The sequence below is a fragment of the Coptis chinensis genome, chromosome 1 (genome assembly GCF_015680905.1).
Source record: "Coptis chinensis isolate HL-2020 chromosome 1, ASM1568090v1, whole genome shotgun sequence".
Taxonomy (NCBI): domain Eukaryota; kingdom Viridiplantae; phylum Streptophyta; class Magnoliopsida; order Ranunculales; family Ranunculaceae; genus Coptis; species Coptis chinensis.
In genome coordinates this window covers 13,219,450-13,239,440 of record NC_141456.1, presented here as the reverse complement: position 1 = coordinate 13,239,440, position 19,991 = coordinate 13,219,450, and the positions used below count along the sequence as shown (strand labels likewise).

At 38.7% G+C, this 19,991-nt stretch overlaps 2 protein-coding genes across 2 annotated transcripts; one reads left to right on the top strand and one right to left on the bottom strand.

The window, feature by feature from the left end:
• Positions 1-2,015: 2,015 nt before the first annotated feature.
• On the bottom strand, positions 2,016-4,819 carry LOC147522269 (eukaryotic translation initiation factor 5A). Its single transcript, XM_086592356.1, has 5 exons — positions 4,466-4,819; positions 3,935-4,057; positions 3,774-3,830; positions 3,619-3,693; positions 2,016-2,470 (listed from the first exon to the last, which is right to left on the bottom strand). The coding sequence occupies exons 1-5, from the start codon at positions 4,586-4,588 to the stop codon at positions 2,369-2,371; spliced, it is 480 nt and encodes a 159-aa protein (XP_086448482.1). The 5' UTR covers positions 4,589-4,819; the 3' UTR covers positions 2,016-2,368.
• A 4,426-nt stretch (positions 4,820-9,245) lies between these two features.
• On the top strand, positions 9,246-9,887 carry LOC147522268 (uncharacterized). Its single transcript, XM_086567436.1, has one exon. The coding sequence runs from the start codon at positions 9,246-9,248 to the stop codon at positions 9,885-9,887; it is 642 nt and encodes a 213-aa protein (XP_086423562.1).
• Positions 9,888-19,991: the final 10,104 nt, after the last annotated feature.

Here is a 19,991-nt window from a genome sequence, read left to right as displayed (position 1 = left end):
AGGCATTACTTGAGAACACGGTTGAGCTTCCCTACAAGGATAAAGCACCAGACCAAGATGTCGAAGAAGACATTGACCACTAGGAGTCAGCAAATATTCAAGTACTTGGAGTGTTGTTGGTGGAGGTGGAGGTCCAGCAACAACACTACCCTTGTGGAAATCTTCTTCACCATGGCTGAAAAATGGATCAAGTAGTAAAGATCTCTTTTTGCCTTTTGGGTCACGGCTATGTACCATTCTTGGGTCGGGTGACGAATAAAATGATAGATAGTTCATTTGAGTCTTGCATTCATGTTGCTCATGACCAAAAAGCAAACATTTGTTGCAATAAAGAAGACATTTGTGTGCGCTGAGGAAGGGTAAATTAGTAGTTTCAGGTTTTGTTTCCATTTTAGTGCAAGACTTGGAGGGAAAGTCTGAAACTTTGACCGCAGAAGAATGGAGGTGTTGACTCAAAAGGAGGTGTTTGTAGTTATAGATCTGAGTTAACAACGCAGATCTGCAAGTTAAGGACGGAGAAGAATGGAAGCTTAAATGGGATTATCAGATAGCAACATAGATTTTTAGGTTTCGTAGTGAAAATGAGAGATGATCCACACAAATACACAAAGTTTGAGGCCGGGACTATTTTCGGAGCCAAAAGAATCTGTCAGAAGAACCTGAGTATGGTTTAAGCAAAGAAATAGGTCAAATACCTATACGTAAGCAGTGAGTACGATCGGAACCCGAAGTCCTATGTGATTACTGATTAGACGTTAGATGAGCAGTTTACTATCCAAAAAAAAAAAAAGACTTTAGATGAGCGGCTAGGAAAGGTTTAAACGGAAAAGAGTAGTCACACTATTCAGCATCAACTCTTACACTGGAGACTAGAATAGTGACTGTGCCTTCAAGGCCATGCTCTGCAGTTCACAGATTTCGGCTCACTTGGTGCCTTGGTGGATGAGAGCAAAATATCTTTTGAGGATCTTGGTGTTCATCAAAATGTCAAAAATATTGGTTTTGGCAAAAATTTACTTATCAAAAGTCATGGGATTTGAAGTTTTGAACTTCGAAACCAAAGCCACTACTACTGTTGCATATTCGAACTTAGGAGTTGTAGTGACTAGTGAGTTCAATGGAATCTAACTAAACCAAGGAGCTTAGTGAATTTTTCATGACCAATCGAATAGGTTTGAGGATTTGTGTGAATATTTAAGCTATCAGAGATTAAAACAAGAGTTGAACGCAAAAATCAACATGCATATCAAAGTACCAAACAACCCAGAAAAATTAACATTTTCGTAAAAAAAATCCCAGAAAAATTATCAAACCATTTGTATTTGAATTCCCAATTGTCAGTCAGAAAGCTACCGAGACAATTAAAATTTTCTGTCAGGATAGAACCTAACAGAGTTTGACACGTTGTTTCTTAGCAGTGAAGCTGATATTCTGGGCATTTCTTTGTCATGCTCATGCTCAATAAAGGGATCTTGGTTCAAATCATCCTACATAGAACTGATAGAAGCATAACTACCACAGGAACTTCTGATCACTTTTGTTGGTAAAACCGGTCATTGGATCAAATTGAAAGATAAAAAGATTTCTGAACTGAAAGATAAGAGGAAAAACTGTTTCTGCAGCATCCCTAAAACAACTTGAACTACATTAGGTTGAAAAAACACTTTGGTCCACGATTCAAAACAGGGAAAATACCCCAAACTAAAAAAATGCAACTCAAAATAAATCGATTTCAATCATTTCAATAAAAAAAATAAAATAAAAAAGAACTCACCTATTCTTTTACAGTAAATGACAGAAACCACAAAATAGGCCAACTCCACAAAAGATCTCCGTGATTGAGCAGCATTTATCTCAGAAGTGATCGAAATAAATTATTGCAACTCACAAATAACCTGATAGTGCAGATCATTTATAACAGAATAAGCCCATATAACTCCTACCTAGAGCAAAACTTAGTATTTAATGTGTGCCAAACTGATTATCCCAATAGCTCTAAAAAGAACAGATAACTCAAAACCAGAACCACCCACCAAGTTTCATTTTAAACACCAAATTTAATAGGAGTACCAGAGGTGTATATACAGAAGAATCTCACCCCTCCATATCGAAGAGTAAGATAGCTATGGTAATCTCCAAGATATAAGAAATTGTTTTAAAGATTCCAAAGATAAAGATTCACTCAGATAAATATAAAAGCAAACATAATTTAAAATGGGTGGAGGTCTAATGAAGCATTTATATCATGAGTAGGAGCTCCTTGTTGGTCAAGCCCCAAAAGCACACCCCAATGCCTACTGGACTAGTTATATTTTTAGTCTGAAATGGCAAGCCATTACAAAAAAAAGCTTCAGCAGATTGGCACCCACTACTTGGGACCAATGTCCTTCAATGCACAAATCTGTTCTTCACCCATTGCAGACATCACAGTGACCACGAGATCCTTCCCATCAGCAAAACCATCTTTGATCTATATTTCATAAGCAAAGTATTAGTAGGGACACAATATCCTGAGCAAAATATGGGGATAGCATATGTGAACAGCAGTGTACATCAATAAACAATAAAAAGACAACTTAATAAAAATAAGAAGTTATGATCTTTATAAATTATTCCCCAAAAGAGATTACGTATAAGTTGAGAGATGCAGATACTGATAATCATAATTGCGACCTTCTGATACTCCGAGTATGACCAAACTAAAGTAAACTAGCTTTGTGCACTTGGCAAACCACGTTTTTTTCTATTCTTTTTTTTTTTCAAAAAAAGGACTTAAAACTTTGCCCCTGCAATTGATGATATTAACTAAAATGCCACCGATTGTAAGTCTCATTCCCGACAAAGGAGCCACTGACGCATCACGTTTGACAAAACAATCAAACTCTAAAAATGCGAAATTACATTTTTGCCAAAAAAAAAAAAAAAAAACTGCAAAATTACAATTCTGCCACCGTGACAGACGGACCATCACTATTGCTCAACCCCCAGATTTTTCTATATAGTAAGATATTGGCATAGAGGACAAAAATAACTAATTTCCAGAGTTATCAAATTCACCATAACTTCTACATATACATTATATAGCTCCAAAAATGTATATGCCAAGATAAGCCACACTTCTGAAAATCGATGCAACAAGTTACAGCAGGGCCATTAGTTCTACTACAATTCAGAAATTCAGATTCATTAAAGCAAGCAATTGACAACAACCAAAGAGAACTTCTAGTCCTTGATACACAATTAAAATTGTGTAATAAAATTATTGAAAACTACACAGTATTCTATTTATATCAGAAACAAACCATATCAACCTAAGATACATAGCAAATTAAACATCACTACAACACAAAAAACATAATCTGAAGATCTAAACAGCCACTGAACCACCCAATTAGCACAGATCAAATTTATAAGTTATGAGCAAAGAAAGAATTTGTAAGTCTATCTCTACAGTTACCACTGTAAATTTGAGATTACCTGCTTTTTTAATTCCATGAATGAAAATTAAGGATCTATGAAAGTTTATTACACAAGCCATCTTACACAAATTCTAACCATATTATATGAAAAGCAACAATGACAACTAGAACTAAGTACTAAGGCAAGCAGTCCACAAACCTGGCTAAGTAGAGCCTCCTCAGTTGGGAGCCTCAGATCATCCTTAGTGCTACCATTCTCAGTGAGCAGACTCACCTAAAGCACAGAATAGAAATTAACTGAGTTAGACCGTAATATGGACTAGTTAAGGAACTAGGCAGTGGAAAGGAACATACAAATCCATCCTCAGAAATGTCAATAAGCTGGTAATCAGTACGGTTCACATGTGGCACCTGCAACACAAGTATACACATCAATTTCAAATCTCAAAGTTACATACATACCTGCTATCAGTTCAAAGGTAATATAACAAATAAACAAAGTGAAAAAGGCTTACATCACAATTATGGGAGGAGGGGACGATATCCTCGAGCTTCTTCCCATTGAAGATGTCAATCGCAACAAAGTGACATTTTGCATGTCCATGCTTCCCAGTCTTGGAAGTTGAAACCTCAACAACCTAGAGCATAAACCACACAAAAAGGTCATACAAAGAACAAAAAAGAGATTCCTCCCTATTGAATTAGACACAAAATCAGAGACTTCAAAAAAACACGCAAAACCGATAAACATTTCACCAAATCAAACAGGACACGCCAATATACACTGAACAAGGAAATTCGTGCTGCTCTAATTGCCCAGTTATTCTCATCAGAAAAAATGAATAACTCTTAACCCATTTTTATCAGATGATACAAAAGCATTATGAATCAAAGTCATGAAACCATAATCAACATAAACATACAGTAATGGTCTCCGATCTACAACATTCAAAACGAAATCACATCAAAATAATAAAGATCTACAACAATCATATAACATCACTAAACCCTACAAAACAGATCTAAAAAAAAACAAACAATTATACCTTGCAAGCTCTAGCTTTGATAACAATGTAACCATTCTTACGAATAGTACCAGCTTGTTGTGGGTAAGTTTTTGATGCACCAGCATCAGCTTTTGATTCGAACTGGTGCTCTTCGTCCGACATATTCTTTTTTTTTTGCGTATCTCGAGGCGCTAATCAAACACAAATTTAATTAAAGTGGTTTTTTTTTTGCAAATGAGAGAGCGGCGAAGGGAGTGAGTGAAGGAGGTTTGGAAGGTTTTTATATTTTTTTCGAATAAATAAAATATTGCTTTTAATTCTTTTTAGGATATGATTGATTTAATATTTTGGTTTCTATAAATCGGGTGGCGTCCGTTTTTTATTTGGGCCGTTAATTTGTTGGGGGATTGGATGGTTGGATTTTCAGGAGCTGTTTAGTTGCGTTAGAATTACGCGGGGTGGGATTGTATGAGAATGAGAATCACATGTCACGTGGGCTTATTGTCTTATTGGACAGGGATTAGGGAGGGCGTAGGAAAGTGATGTTATTCTTCTTCCTATTTTATCAGCCCTCGAGGGTTCTCAATTTGGTATCAGATGTTTGACCAACTATCAAACCAATTTTGTGACCTACAATAGATTAGCCCTTTTTTAATCGACTTAATCTTGTCATTACAAAATACAAATGTGATATTCTCTTGCAAATAAATTTTTAAGCACGGACTGACGAACGAATTAGATGACAAATATTTTACAAGAGGAGTCAATCCTCATACTTTGGTAGTCGTACAGAGTACAGAGTACAGCAGCGGTACATAAAATTTGGCACCTTTGTAAGCTTCTCTTAAGTCTTAACTGCATTTAACTGTTTCGTTATGATTTTGATAATTTAATGTGATAGAAAATTCTACCCTCCAACGTGCCGAAGTCAGTTGAAACTTGAAAAGTCAGTTTAAACTTGAAAGTAATGTTCACTTCATCTGGACATAACTCGAGACGCAACTAGTCAGCTAGAGTGGGGATAATCCCCAATGAGACTTCTGTTTTGTCACTTGTAAATTTGTAATATAATATAGTAAAGATGATGGTGCCCAGACACTAGAAGGTGGAATAGAAGAAGAGAAAGATGGATTTAAAGGAAAGAGCCTTTTTTTATGGATTTCCATTAATTGCTAGTTTTCCAAAGTCTAATCAATGGAGCTATTCTTGTATCATGTCTTCGAGTCTCTTTCTTGGGCACCATTTTTTTTTAACTCTATTGGAACTTTTTGTTGCTGTTGTTGTTGTTGGTAAAAAGTCTAGTTTCTATTAAGTTGGTTGCCCCTTTATTTTCTGCTTATCAATTAAGAAAGACACTAGAACAACACCGAAGGCAATTAACACCTACTATCTGCATGGGATTTTCTCTTGGATACCACGGAAGCTCTTGGTTTATGCAAAAAGTGGAGAAATTGGGTAAACCAATGCATCTCTACTACTTCTCTCTCCTTCAAGCTCAATGGGTACCTACAGGCTTTCTCAAGCCAGAGAGAGGCATCCGACAAGGAGATCCGCTTTCACCTTTCCTTTTCATCATCTGCATGGAAGTTCTATCAAGGCTTCTCACCAAAGCCGAGAAAGAAAAGAAAATACATGGAGTGAAAATCAGCCGAGCCGACTGTCACAGCCCGAATTTCTAAACAATAACAAAGTGAATATTTGAAATATAAATATCTCAAACATCACTAGGTTCACTTGTTTAAAAACCCAGACTATGACGGAGGATACTACACATACAAACCCTAATAGCCATGTCCTAAAAGAAACAACTTAAAATAACATAATCCCGAAAATTTGACTTTTTCCTAAAATTATGATTAGGTCTATTAGGATAAGTCTAGGACTACTAGCATGTTTGACTTAGGCTAGGACCTTTATAAATATACTTGTGTACGTGTATTTACTGCTTTGTGATTTTTCAGTCTTTTGCGATACACAACGTTATGACACTTATACATTTATGAAATTAATAACGCGTAAACCAAAATTAATTGAATCAAGATATTCCTACGTTCTCGAAATAATATATACAATAAAATACAATAATCGTAAAACAAAACTTACGCACCCTTTTAGAACTCTCCACTTCAAGTTTTAGAATTGAGTTTATGGTGATGAAGTCATATGTAGGTGGGCATTTATTGAATGTGCCATAAATGGCCCGTTAGTGTTATATAAGGGTATTCATTGAATGTGCCATGAATGACCGAGTATTCATTGAATGTGTCATGAATGACCAAATTGTAGTTATTTGCCCTAAAGAGGAACTAAGGTATTTAGCCTTGCCCGGGTTAGTTGTATTCCTTGAATATGTCACGGGAATGTAGGATTGAGTATTCCTTGAATGTGGCGGGAATGACCGGGGCATTCATTGAAATGCCCATGAATGGCAGATTAGTGATATGATAGGTATTCCTTGAATGTGGCGGGAATGACCTAAGGTATTCATTGAATGTGCCATGAATGACTGAGTTTTGTGCCAAAAAGAGGTGAAATATGTGTATGAAAGCCCGTGAGATGGCTATGATATTGTGGTATATCGGTGGGAGAGAGGCACACGAAATGTGTGATTTGGCAAATGTGTGGAGTGCAAATCGTGGAGTAGGTACTAAAGGGTGGGTGTATAAGAAAAGTAATTGATTAAGTGATAAGAGAAATTTATTTGTTTATCTGGCGTGTTTGGGTTTACTTTTGAATACATAGAGGATATCTACATCATTATATACAAGTTCTAACTTTCTTTTTTGAGGGAGGGTAGGACTTAATAATATTTTTGCAGGGCCGGTCCTACCCTTATACTGTGTGGATATCGGTAAGTTGTAATTCAATTATTTAGATATTAAAACGAGTTATTAGAATGAGTTAATAAGATGGAATTTAATAAAATGAAAGTTTTGCTTGGAAAGAAACTATGCCGTTTGAGATGGCCGGAACTACTTGTTTTCCAAATTCGAGAATGATTAGGTTATGATAGATTTAAAGTGTTAGTGGGATAAGTAAAAATTTTAAATGTTTATATGTGTTTAGTCTACTCATACAGCAAATTCAATTTCTTCAACCCATGTTTGCTTTGTTTTTGGCAGCGTGGGTGTGTTCTTAGGAACATAGGTGGAAGGCGATGGAACCCTTGCGTGTGATTGGGATTCGTGCACAGGCGGAGCGTCTATTAGTTTTCGTTTAGGTCTGATTATTTATTGGAAGAATGTAATAACGTAGTTTATCTTTTTCATGGCATGAGAACATGGTAGTGAGAAATTTTATTCTGAGAGTTTGTTTGATATTTTATTTGGAAGGATGTTATCTTAATAAAGAAGTTCATGGATAATTATCGGGATTATGTTATTTTAAGTTGTTTCTTTTAGGACATGGCTATTAGGGTTTGTATGTGTAGTATCCTCCGTCATAGTCTGGGTTTTTAAACAAGTGAACCTAGTGATGTTTGAGATATTTATATTTCAAATATTTACTTTGTTATTGTTTAGAAATTAGGCCGTGACATTTTCAATATCGAGCCTAGGTTAGCTTAGTGTTGGAAAGTCTAAGTGATCCCGGATGTGGAATATGGGTTATAGTGTTGAGAGTTTTGGATATATGTGAATATTAATGGGAGTTTTGTTTGAACTGTAGATCATGGTTGAGACACGAAATGGTAATACTACTTGGACTGCAGTGAACACTCCAATCTGAGGATGTCGAGAATCTGATTGAATCGGTTTGTTGCAGGCTATGCGAGAATAACCATCCAGTTCGGGGGAGATCCTTTGCTAAAGCCTTGATAATAAGGAGTTTGGTACTCTTGTGGGAAGCGAATTCTATGGGGTTGGGAATCACGATTGCAGTGAGAGTCTTGGATTCAAAGTTGTGAAAATGTTTTTGGCGTATGCGACTTTATCGAGGTGAAGCGAGGAGTTAGCTGACTCACCAACTTGATGACGCCGCTAGGTTTTGGTATGAGCTCTCACCCCCTAGTCCGGACACTAGAACTTTGACTTGGGAAGACTTCAAGATTAGATTTGAGAGTAAGTTCATTCCCGAGGCAAGAAAAAAGCGGTTGGCTCAGCAGTTCTCGAGTTGACTCAAGACGGGGAAGTCCGCGGACGGGGTATGTGACCAAGTTTAATGAGTTATCGAGGTTTGCTCCCTATCTTGTGGATACCGACAAGAAAGAAAAACCAAAAGTTCATACGTGGGTTAGAGAGTCACTTGTCCGGACAAGTTGATTCCTTTTGATGGGGACACTTTTGATCGTGTGTTGGACTTGGCCTTGAGATATGAGGAGCGAGAATGCAGCCCCCCAAGAGAGTCGAGGGGAAAAGGAAGTTTGGTGAGATACCGGTTGTTGGTCCTAGGCTTTTGAGGAAAGAAAGGTGACCCGAATAGGTTTAGGCCTTATGATGTACCTCGAGGAGGGTTCCGTTTGAGACCACCATCCTGTGGATTTCGGGGAGGATTTCATCAGGGGTGTATTCCCCCGGGGAGGATTTCATTAGCGGGGGTGGTTATAGGCCACGGAGGCTGGAGGCTATAGACCTCGGGAAATCGCGAGGCGGGGTCCCCCTTCGGTCGAGCTCCGCTCTTCCGTATCGACCGGTAGCATTACTTTTACCGCACCAAAGACCAACGCCTTCGAGCCATAGTTCTGTTGAAAGGGCTTGTTGGGAGTGTAAGCGGTGGGGCATTTATCTCGTTATTGCCCCTACCAAGCGAGTGGTAATCGTGAAACAGAAAGCACCGGCACCAGCACACGAGTCACTCGTCTTTAGAGCCTATCTATGCAGCTATGCCAGGACCTGGGAATGTTGAAGGTACATTTAGTTCATCTCAGTTTACATTCAGAGTTTTGTTTGATTCGGGTGCTTCACATTCATTTATATCTCGTCAGTATGTTGAGAAAGGAAGTTTTAAAACTACCCTTTTACCTAAGCCCTTGTCTGTTGAGACACCGTTAGGAGGTTATGTTACCTTGTATGACGAGTGCAAAGGTTTTAAGTTATGTTTCTTAGAACGTGTCTTTATGGTAGACTTGATCGTGTTGGGGTTTGAGGGTTTCCATTTCATACTTGGTATGGACTGGTTGACGCGTTATCATGTTACCTTGGATTGTGCAAGGAGGGAGGTTATAGTGAATACACCTGGCATGCCAAGGTTGATTCACACCTGTGTTAGTAAGGAGGACTCAGTGATGTCTAGCTTCTTGTGCTCTATAGAGATACCCACGAGGGATATCAGCGATGTGGAAGTAGTGAGAGACTTCGAGGATGTTTTTCGGGAGATTCGGGGTTGCCACCCAAGAGGGAGGTGGAGTTTCAGTATAGACTTGTTACGGGGGCTGCACGGTTTCAAAGTCGAACTACTGAGGTTGGCACCTAAGCTATTGGACGAAATGAAAGTGCAAGTCGAGGAATTACTCAGGAAGGGGTAAGAGTTTAATGTTTAGTGATTTTGTTTTTGGCTTAACCATATCTTTTGAGTATATGGGTTTGAATCTTTTAAGGTGTGTATGACCAGGTTCATACGACCGAGCAACTCACCATGGGGTGCGCCTGCTATATATCTTTGTTTCCAAGAAGGATGGTACTTTGAGGATGTGTATTGACTTCAGGGATTTGAACCAGGTGACTATAAAAAATAAGTATCCGCTTCCTAGGATTGATGATTTGTTGGACCGGTTTGAAAGGGGCTAAGATATTTTCAAAGTTTGATTTAAATTTGGTTATTACGGATGGGAGTTGAAGAGAAGAGTATTCCTTTGACTGCATTTAGGACTCGGTATGGGTTGTATGAGTTTTCTGTGATGCCTTTTGGGTTGACGAATGCACCTGATGAATCGTATATTCAGGCCCTATTTGGATAAATTTGTGATTGTTTTCATTGATGACATTTTAGTGTATTCACAAAACACAGAAGAACATAAGATGCATTTGAAGACAGTGATGCAGACGTTCCGGGAACATAAGTTGTATGCTAAGTTTAGCAAGTGCCATTTTTGGGAAGAAGAAATTCGTTTCTTGGGACATGTGGTATCTAGTGAAGGGATTCTTTGTAGACTCGGAAGGTTCTGCGGTGAAAGAATGGAAACAACCAACCACTGTTACAGAGATTAGAAGTTTCTTGGGGTTAGCTGGATATTATCGGAGATTTATTGAGAAGTTCTCACTTATTGCAGCTCCGCTCACCAAGTTAACTAAGAAAGATATGAAGTTTATGTAGACTAATGATTGGAGAAAGCTTTCCTAGAATTGAAACAGGGAGGTTGACAACATGACTCAATTTTAGTAATCCCGACTAGAGGCGAAAGCTAGTGGTTTTTACGGATGCTAGTGGAACCTGGTTTGGGTTGTGTGTTAATGCAAGACCGGAAGGTGGTGTCGTATGCTTCACGGCAGTTGAAGATACACGAGAGGCGTTATCCTACTCATGATCCGGAGTTAGCGGCGGTGGTTTTTCTTTGAAGGTGTGGAGACATTATTTATATGGTGAGAAGTTCGAGCTTTACACGGATCACAAGAGTTTGAAGTATCGTCAGATTCACGAAGGAGTTGAATATGAGGCGGCCAGAGATGGATGGAGTTCATAAGTAGTTATGACTTGAGATTCAAGATATCACCCGAGGCAAGTGGCAATGTAGTTGCGGATGCACTTAGTCGATTGCACAGTGTTTTGACCACTCTTATGGTGCAAGAGTGGAAGAGTTTAGAGACTATAGCCGCTTATGATGTCCGGACTACACCGATCTGAGATGAGGGGTATATATATATGCAGTTTGGAGGTTAGTCGGTGATTTTCAGTAGAGTGATTGCCATGCAACACGAGAGACCGATTTCTTTTGAGTCGGTTGGATGATCCGGTCATTGATATTTTAGATGATTGTCCGGTCCGATTGGGCGTGGATTACGATGGAGGATTGAGATTTCATGAGAGATTATGTGTACTAGATGATGCAGAGTTAAAGAAGGAAATATTATATGAAGCTCATCGTTCTCGGGTTTACAATTCATCCCGGAGGAACGAAGATGTACCAAGACTTGAAGAGGACCTTTTGGTGGGAAGGAATGAAAAGAGATGTCGGAGAATATATTTCTCGGTGTTTAACTTGTCGTGAGGTTAAAGGCAGAGCATCGAGGCCTTACGGATTATTGCAGCCATTAGAGATACCGATGTGGAAATGGGAGCATATTTCTATGGATTTCATTGATGGTTTGCCTAAGTCCCGGAGAGGTAATGAATCTATTTGGGTTATTGTTGATCGCCTAACGAAATCTGCTCATTTCATCCCTATTGACGCGTAGAAATACAGATAAGTTAGTTTCCTTGTACATTTGAGAAGTGGTCAGGTTACATGGGATTCCAGTGAGTATTGTTTTAGATCGAGATCCTTTGTTCACTCGAAGTTTTGGAAGAGTTTTCGCGATGCTATGGGCACTAGTTTAGCGATGAGTATCGCTTATCATCCCTCGCATGATGATGGACGCATCGGAGAGGGTGAATCGATATTAGAAGATATGTTACGTTCTTGTGTAATGGATTTTGGTGGAGGATGGGAGGAACATTTACCTTTGGTGGAGTTTTGCATATAATAACAGTTTCGATCCAAAGATTGGTATGGCACCCTTTGAGGCTTTGTATGGGCGTCCATGTCGATCACCGCTTGTTGGGCGATGTGGGAGATCGAAGTATTGCTTGGGCCCGAGATAGTGAGAGAGACATCCGAACAGATTAAAGTCATTAGAGAAAGGATTAAGACAAAGACGTAGGTAAGGCGAGAAAAGTTATCGCAGATCAAGAGGAAACGGGTAGAGTTTTCAGAGGCGATTTTGTGTTTTGAAGGTTCCCCCTATGAGAGGAGTTATGAGGTTTGGCATGAAAGGGAAGTTGAGTCCACGATATATTGGACCATATGAGATAGTAGCCTCCATTGGTAGTTTGGCATATCGCCTGCTTTTGCCGCCCTAACTTAGCAATGATTCACGATGTCTTCCACGGTCTATGCTACGGAAATGTGTGAAAGATCCCATCGAGGTTGTTCAAACCGGCCAGAAGCTAGAGTTGAGCGATGATGTAACTTTTTACGTGAGGCCTATCCCCGATAGTAGATAGGGATGTGAAAACACCTTAGGAGGAGGATTGTAAACTTAGTAAAAGTGCGATTGGAGTGAAAGGGAAAATGACGTGACGGGAACTTGAAGATAAGATAAGGCGGATGCACCCGAGCTCTTCTCGACACTCTACCTTGAATCGAGGGGACGAGATCCTTTTAAGGTGTGTATATTATAACACCCGAATCTTTTTATTGCATTTCCTATAATAATATTAATAGTAATAATAATAATAATAATGTAAATAGAAAACAGAAATAGGATATCCAGTTGTTAGGATAAAAACCCGTCAGTAAGTAGATAGGTTTAAAACCCTTGTTTTTCGGAGAGGTTTGAAAAACTAGAAAATAGGGGTTTCTCACGTAGAGTTTTTTTTTTTGGAGAAAAACAAAACGAGAGTTTTAGAAAAAAAAAAGTGAGAGTTTTACTGAGAGAAAAAAAAAGGGGTTTTGAACAAGAAAGATCGTCCAGTTTCGCGCGACGGTCGACTTCAGTCTTTGGAGGTTTTCTGCTTAAGGAAAGTTGTTCGGTTTATAACGGTGAGTATTCATAATATATTATATTTTATTGGTTTCGATTTAGATATAGCAGTAATGCCGTTTTTCTCAAATTTCAATATTTCCGACTCTGTTAATGGTTAGACACCATTGTGAACCCCTGCAGTAGATCAATTAGGACGACTTTTGGCATTTAAATTGCCGAAGTCTCGACACCGGTGGCTAATGGCGTCGCCATCAGTAGCAGCACCAAACCGTTCCTTGTTTTTTTTTTAGTATGGTTTTTATTTGTTTTGTGGAATTGTTGAATTGTTAACTTTGAATGTTACTGATGATGTTTGGACTGGGCGTGGTGAAGTAGAGGTGGTTGTTTCAGATGAGGGGAAGTGCTGTGAAGCCTTGAAACCGCCATTAATGGTGTTCGACCAAGACCCCCAAACGAATCCGATTTGTAATGGGTTGTTTAAATGTTTTGTTGTTTGGTTTTGTGGGGTTTTAGTTGAGGATGGAAACCGAAAGTGGTTTCGGTGTGGTTGGCTGTTGTTTGAATGATGGTGAAGTCGCCACGGTCGTTAATGGCGTGGGATGAGATTTTCTTGATTATCACGTAATCGAGATTGGAGTGGTATCGGCATATGGGGTTTTTCGTGAGGGTTAAACCGAAAGTGGTTTTCTAGTGGTGGCGAAAGTGGTGGTTGTGGTGCCTCGGTGGTGGAGGTGTTGGTTGAAATTGGAGAGGAATGAGATGAACAAGACCAAATCGATTTGGGCTTGGGCCAAATCGTGATGGGCTTATGTTTTAACTTTTGGATTTTTAGTTTTTGGGCTTAAGTTAGACTATGGGCTTTAGACTTTGGGCTTTTGGGTTTTTGGAGTTTAGACCGGGTTGACCAATGTTATTTCGTTGACCGAGTGGACTCGACTTTTGATTGACCGAGTGGACTCGACTTTGATTGTTGACCAGTGGACTTTGACTTTGACTAGAGTTGACTTTGACCAGTTGACCCGAAAATTTGACTTTTTCCTAAAATTATGATTAGGTCTATTAGGATAAGTCTAGGACTACTAGCATGTTTGACTTAGGCTAGGACCTTTATAAAAATATACTTTATGCGTGTATTTACCGCTTTGTGATTTTTCAGGTCTTTTGCGATACTAGCGTTATGACACTTATACATTCATGAAATTAATAACGCAGCGTAAATCAAAATTAATTGAATCAAGATATTCCTATGTTCTCCGAAATAATATATACAATAAAATACAATAATCGTAAACAAAATTTTATCGCGACCCTTTTAGAACTCTCCACTTCAAGTTTTAGAATTGAGTTTATGGTGATGAAGTCATATGTAGGTGGGCATTTATTGAATGTGCCATAAATGGCCCGTTAGTGTTATATAAGGGTATTCATTGAATGTGCCATGAATGACCCGGGTATTCATTGAATGTGTCATGAATGACCAAATTGTAGTTGAGACGCCCTAAAGAGGAACTAAGGTATTTAAGCCTTGCGGGTTAGTTGTATTCCTTGAATGTGCGGGGAATGTAGGATTGGGTATTCCTTGAATGTGGCAGGAATGACCAGGACATTCATTGAATGTGCCATGAATGGCCCGTTAGTGATATGATAGGTATTCCTTGAATGTGGCGGGGAATGACCTAAGGTATTCATTGAATGTGCCATAAATGACCGAGTTTTGTGCCCAAAGAGGTCATGAAATATGTGTATGAAAGCCCAGAGATGGCTATGAAATTGTGGTATTCGGTGGGAGAGAGGCACACAAAAATGTGTGATTTGGCAAATGTGTGGAGTGCAAATCGTGGAGTAGGTACTAAAGGGTGGGTGTATAAGAAAAGTAATTGATTAAGTGATAAGAGAAATTTATTTGTTTATACGAGCGTGTTTGGGTTTACTTTTGAATACATAGAGGATATCTACATCTGTTATATACAAGTTCTAACTTTCTTTTGCAGGAGGGTAGGACTTAATAATATTTTGTGCAGGGACGCGGTCCTACCCTTATACAGCAGCGGATATCGGTAAGTTGTAATTCAATTATTTAGATATTAAAACGAGTTATTAGAATGAGTTAATAAGATGGAATTTAGGGTTAATAAAATGAAAGTTTTGCTTGGAAAGAAACTATGCCGTTTGAGATGACGGAACTACTTGTCTTCCAAGCTGAGAATGATTAGGTTATGATAGATTTAAAGTGTTAGTGGGATAAGTAAGAATTTGAAATGTTTATATGTGTTTAGTCTACTCATACCAAGCAAATTCAATTTTTCGACCCATGTTTGCTTTGTTTTTGGCAACGTGGGTGTGTTCTTGGGAACATAGGTGGAAGGGCGATTGGGAAAGGGCGTGTGATTGGGATTCGTGGCTCGAGCAGTCTATTAGTTTTCGTTTAGGTCTGATTATTTATTGGAAGAATGTAATAACGTAGTTTATCTTTTTCATGGCATGAGAATATGGTAGTGAGGAATTTTATTCTGAGAGTTTGTTTGATATTTTATTAACCCTAAATTCCATCTTATTAACTCATTCTAATAACTCGTTTTAATATCTAAATAATTGAATTACAACTTACCGATATCATTTTGCCAGATAAGGGTAGACCGCTGGCCCCTCAAGACAAAATATTATTAAGTCCTACCCTCCTGCAAAAGAAAGTTAGAACTTGTATATAACAGATGTAGATATCCTCTATGTATTCAAAAGTAAACCCAAACACGCTCGTATAAACAAATAAATTTCTCTTATCACTTAATCAATTACTTTTCTTATACACCCACCCTTTAGTACCTACTCCACGATTTGCACTCCACACATTTGCCAAATCACACATTTCGTGTGCCTCTCTCCCAATCAATACCACAATATCATAGCCATCTGCGGCTTTCATACACATATTTCATGTTCTTTTTTGGGCACAAAACTCAGGTCATTCATGGCACATTCAATGAATACCTTAGGTCATTCCCGCCACATTCAAGGAATACCTATCATATCACTAATCGGGCCATTCATGACACATTCAATGAATGCCCTGGTCATTCCCCGCCACATTCAAGGAATACCCAATCCTACATTCCCGCACATTCAAGGAATACAACTAACCCGCAAGGCTTAAATACCTTAGTTCCTCTTTAAGCGTAACTACAATTTGGTCATTCATGACACATTCAATGAATACCCGGTCATTCATGGCACATTCAATGAATACCCTTATATAACACTAACGGGCCATTTATGGCACATTCAATAAATGCCCACCTACATATGACTTCATCTATATATAAACTCAATTCTAAAACTCGAGGCGGAGAGAGTTCTAAAAGGTGCGGTAAGTTTTGTTTACGATTATTGTATTTTATTGTATATATTATTTCGAGAACGTAGGAATATCTTGATTCAATTAATTTTGGTTTTACGTTATTAATTTCATGAATGTCTAAGTGTCATAACGTAGCGGTATCGCGAAAAAGATCAAAAATCACAAAGCAAGAAATACACGCATAACAAGTATATTTATAAAGGTCCTAGCCTAAGTCAAACATGCTAGTAGTCCTAGACTTATCCTAATAGACCTAATCATAATTTTAGGAAAAAGTCAAATTTTCGGGTCAACTGGTCAAAGTCAACTCTAGTCAAAGTCAAAGTCCACTCTGGTCAACAGTCAAAGTCAGAGTCCACTCTGGTCAACAGTCAAAGTCAGAGTCCACTCTGGTCAACAGTCAACATTGGTCAACCCGGTCTAAACTCCAAAAACCCAAAAGCCCAAAGTCTAAAGCCCATAATCTAACTTAAGCCAAAAAACTAAAAATCCAAAAGTTAAAACATAAGCCCATCACGATTTGGCCCAAGCCCAAATCGATTTGGTTACTGTTCATCTCCTTCCTCTCCAATTTCAACCAACGCCTCCACCACCGAGGCACCACAACCACCACTCGCCACCACTAGAAAACCACTCGGTTTTAACCCTCACAGCCGATACCCTCCAATCTCGATTCTGTGATACTGAAGAAAATCTCATCCCACGCCATTAACGCACCGGTGACAGCTTCACCATCATTCAAACAATGACCAACCACACCAAAACCACTCGATTTCCATCCTCAACTAAAACCCCACAAAAACCAAACAACAAAACATTTAAACAACCCATTACAAATCAGGACGGTTTGGGGGTCTTGGTCGAACACCATTAATGGCGGTTTCAAGGCTTCACAGCACTTCCCCTCATCTGAAACAACCACCTCTACTTCACCACGCCCAGTCCAAACATCATCAGTAACATTCAAAGTTAACAATTCAACAATTCCACAAAACAAATAAAAACCATACTAAAAAAAAACAAGGAACGGTTTGGTGCTGCTGATGGCGACGCCATTAGCCACCGGTGTCCAGACTTCGGCAATTTAAATGCCAAAAGTCGTCCTAATTGATCTATTGCAGGGGTTCACAATGGTGTCTAACCATTAACAGAGTCGGAAATATTGAAATTTGAGAAAAACGGCATTACTGCTATATCTAAATCGAAACCAATAAAATATAATATATTATGAATACTCACCGTTATAAACCGAACAGCTTTCCTTAAGCAGAAAACCTCCAAAGACTGAAGTCGACCGTCGCGCGAAACTGGACGATCTTTCTTGTTCAAAACCCTTTTTTTTTTCTCTCAGTAAAACTCTCCTTTTTTTTTTCTAAAACTCTCGTTTTGTTTTTCTCCAAAAAAAAACTCTACGTGAGAAACCCCTATTTTCTAGTTTTTCAAACCTCTCCGAAAAACAAGGGTTTTAAACCTATCTACTTACTGACGGGTTTTTATCCTAACAACTGGATATCCTATTTCTATTTTCTATTTACATTATTATTATTATTATTATTATTACTATTAATATTATTATAGGAAATGCAATAAAAAGACGGGGTGTTATACCGACACACCTATATCTCACCTCCTCTTTGCTGATGACAGCTTAATCTTTTGCATAGCCAACCTCTCCGAGACAAATCACCTTAAAGATATTTTGGAGACCTTTAAAAATGTGTCCGGACAGGAGATAAACTTCCAAAAGTCGGGTATTCTCTTCAGCCGCAACACTCACCACTCGAACAAACAAGATCTCAAAAATATCCTTGAGATTGAAAAAACAATCACCCATGAAAAATATCTCGGTGCCCCCTTGATTCTCGGAAGAAAAAGTGGAATTGAGTTTGATGAAGTCATACAAAGGGTTCTTCAAATAATGGAAGGGTGGAGAGCTAAATTCCTGTCCCAAGCGGGGAAGCTTACCCTCATTAAAGTCGTCACCTCAGCTATACCCTCTCACCTTATGTCTGTTTCCCCGTTACCAACATCGACTTGCAATACCCTAGACTCTCTGAATGCAAATTTCTTTTTTGGGGAAAACAAAAGAAAACACAAACAAGATCCGTTATATATCTTTGGAACAAGATTTGCCACCCAAAATCAAGTGGAGGACTTGGAATCGAGAATTGCCTCAAGACCACAATATTGCTTTACAAGCAAAGTTATTTTGGAGAATTGTAAAAGAACCGGACAAACCGTGGGCCTCTAGTCTCTTAAAGAAATATGCAAGAGGAAAACCGATCCTTTCTGCTAAATGCCCAAAGGGTGCCTCAAAGATCTAGAGAGGCATTATAAAGGTGAGAGACGAAATTCTTCCTCAATTATGCTGGCATATCGGATCAGGAAATGATATAGACATATGGCTGGATCCCTGGATACCTACTCTGCCAAATAAAAAACCTTTTGGTCCTCCACCGTCAAACAACGCTTACAAGAGAGTTGCAGATCTTATAGACCAGCAAAACCGCACCTAGAAAATGAATATTCTAGATACCCTCTTTCTCCCCAACATTGTCAGGGAAATCTTGAAAATACAGCTCAGTCAGAACGAACATGTAGACACCATCAGATGGACAAGGGAACAAAATGGGGAACTCAGCGTCAAATCTGTGTACAAATATCTCAGCACAAAAACATCTGACAACGAGCAAAATCAGCAACTCTGGAAAAAAGATCTGGAATATTGATACAGCAGAAAGAGTAAAGTTGTTCCTCTGGAAAGCTGTCACAAATAGCCTTCCTACACGAGAGAACCTGAGGAATAGAACTATTACCAACTCCACAACTTGCCCGCGGTGCAACAACCATGTGGAATCTAATTCTCACGCACTCTTCTATTGCAACATGCTCAGACACATCTGGTATGCTTCTAAACTTTCCATTATAACTGACCACTGGAACCAAACAGATTCAATCGGTTCTATTATTAGTACTATTTGTTCTAATCTACATGATAAAACTATTTTACAAAGCACGATGAGTAATTTCGCCACTACTATGTTTTCCATTTGGATTAGTAGAAATGACCTTGTTTTCAGCCAAAAACAAACAAATGTCTCCAACATTATATGTAGAGCTGAAATTTTCATTACTAACAATGAAAAACCCTTTTCCAAAAACAATCATTTACACATGTGGCCTCAAATAAACAACAATTGGCATTACCTCACAATGGATGCCTCTTGGGATTGTAACACAAAGCAAGTAGAAATAGGTTTTGCCTTATGAAATAACTTTGGTTATTGTATTGGTGCAGGACATAGTAGAGACACAACCTCTGACCCAGAAGAGGCAGAGGCACGAGCTATCCGAGGAGGACTAGACCTGACTCGACATTTGCAGATCCGATGTCTCGCCATTTTGACGATTTGCAAAAATTTTGAAATGTTGGAAAGTAAGAGAACAAGCTTATCTTGGGGAGCTACCTCAATAGCGCATGATATTTATGCTTGTATCTCATTGTTGGATGACTGTCATTTTCATTTTATTCGTAGAGACTCTAATTTTATTGCTCATACACTAGCTAGTAGGGGAAGGAGAGCTCCTCCAT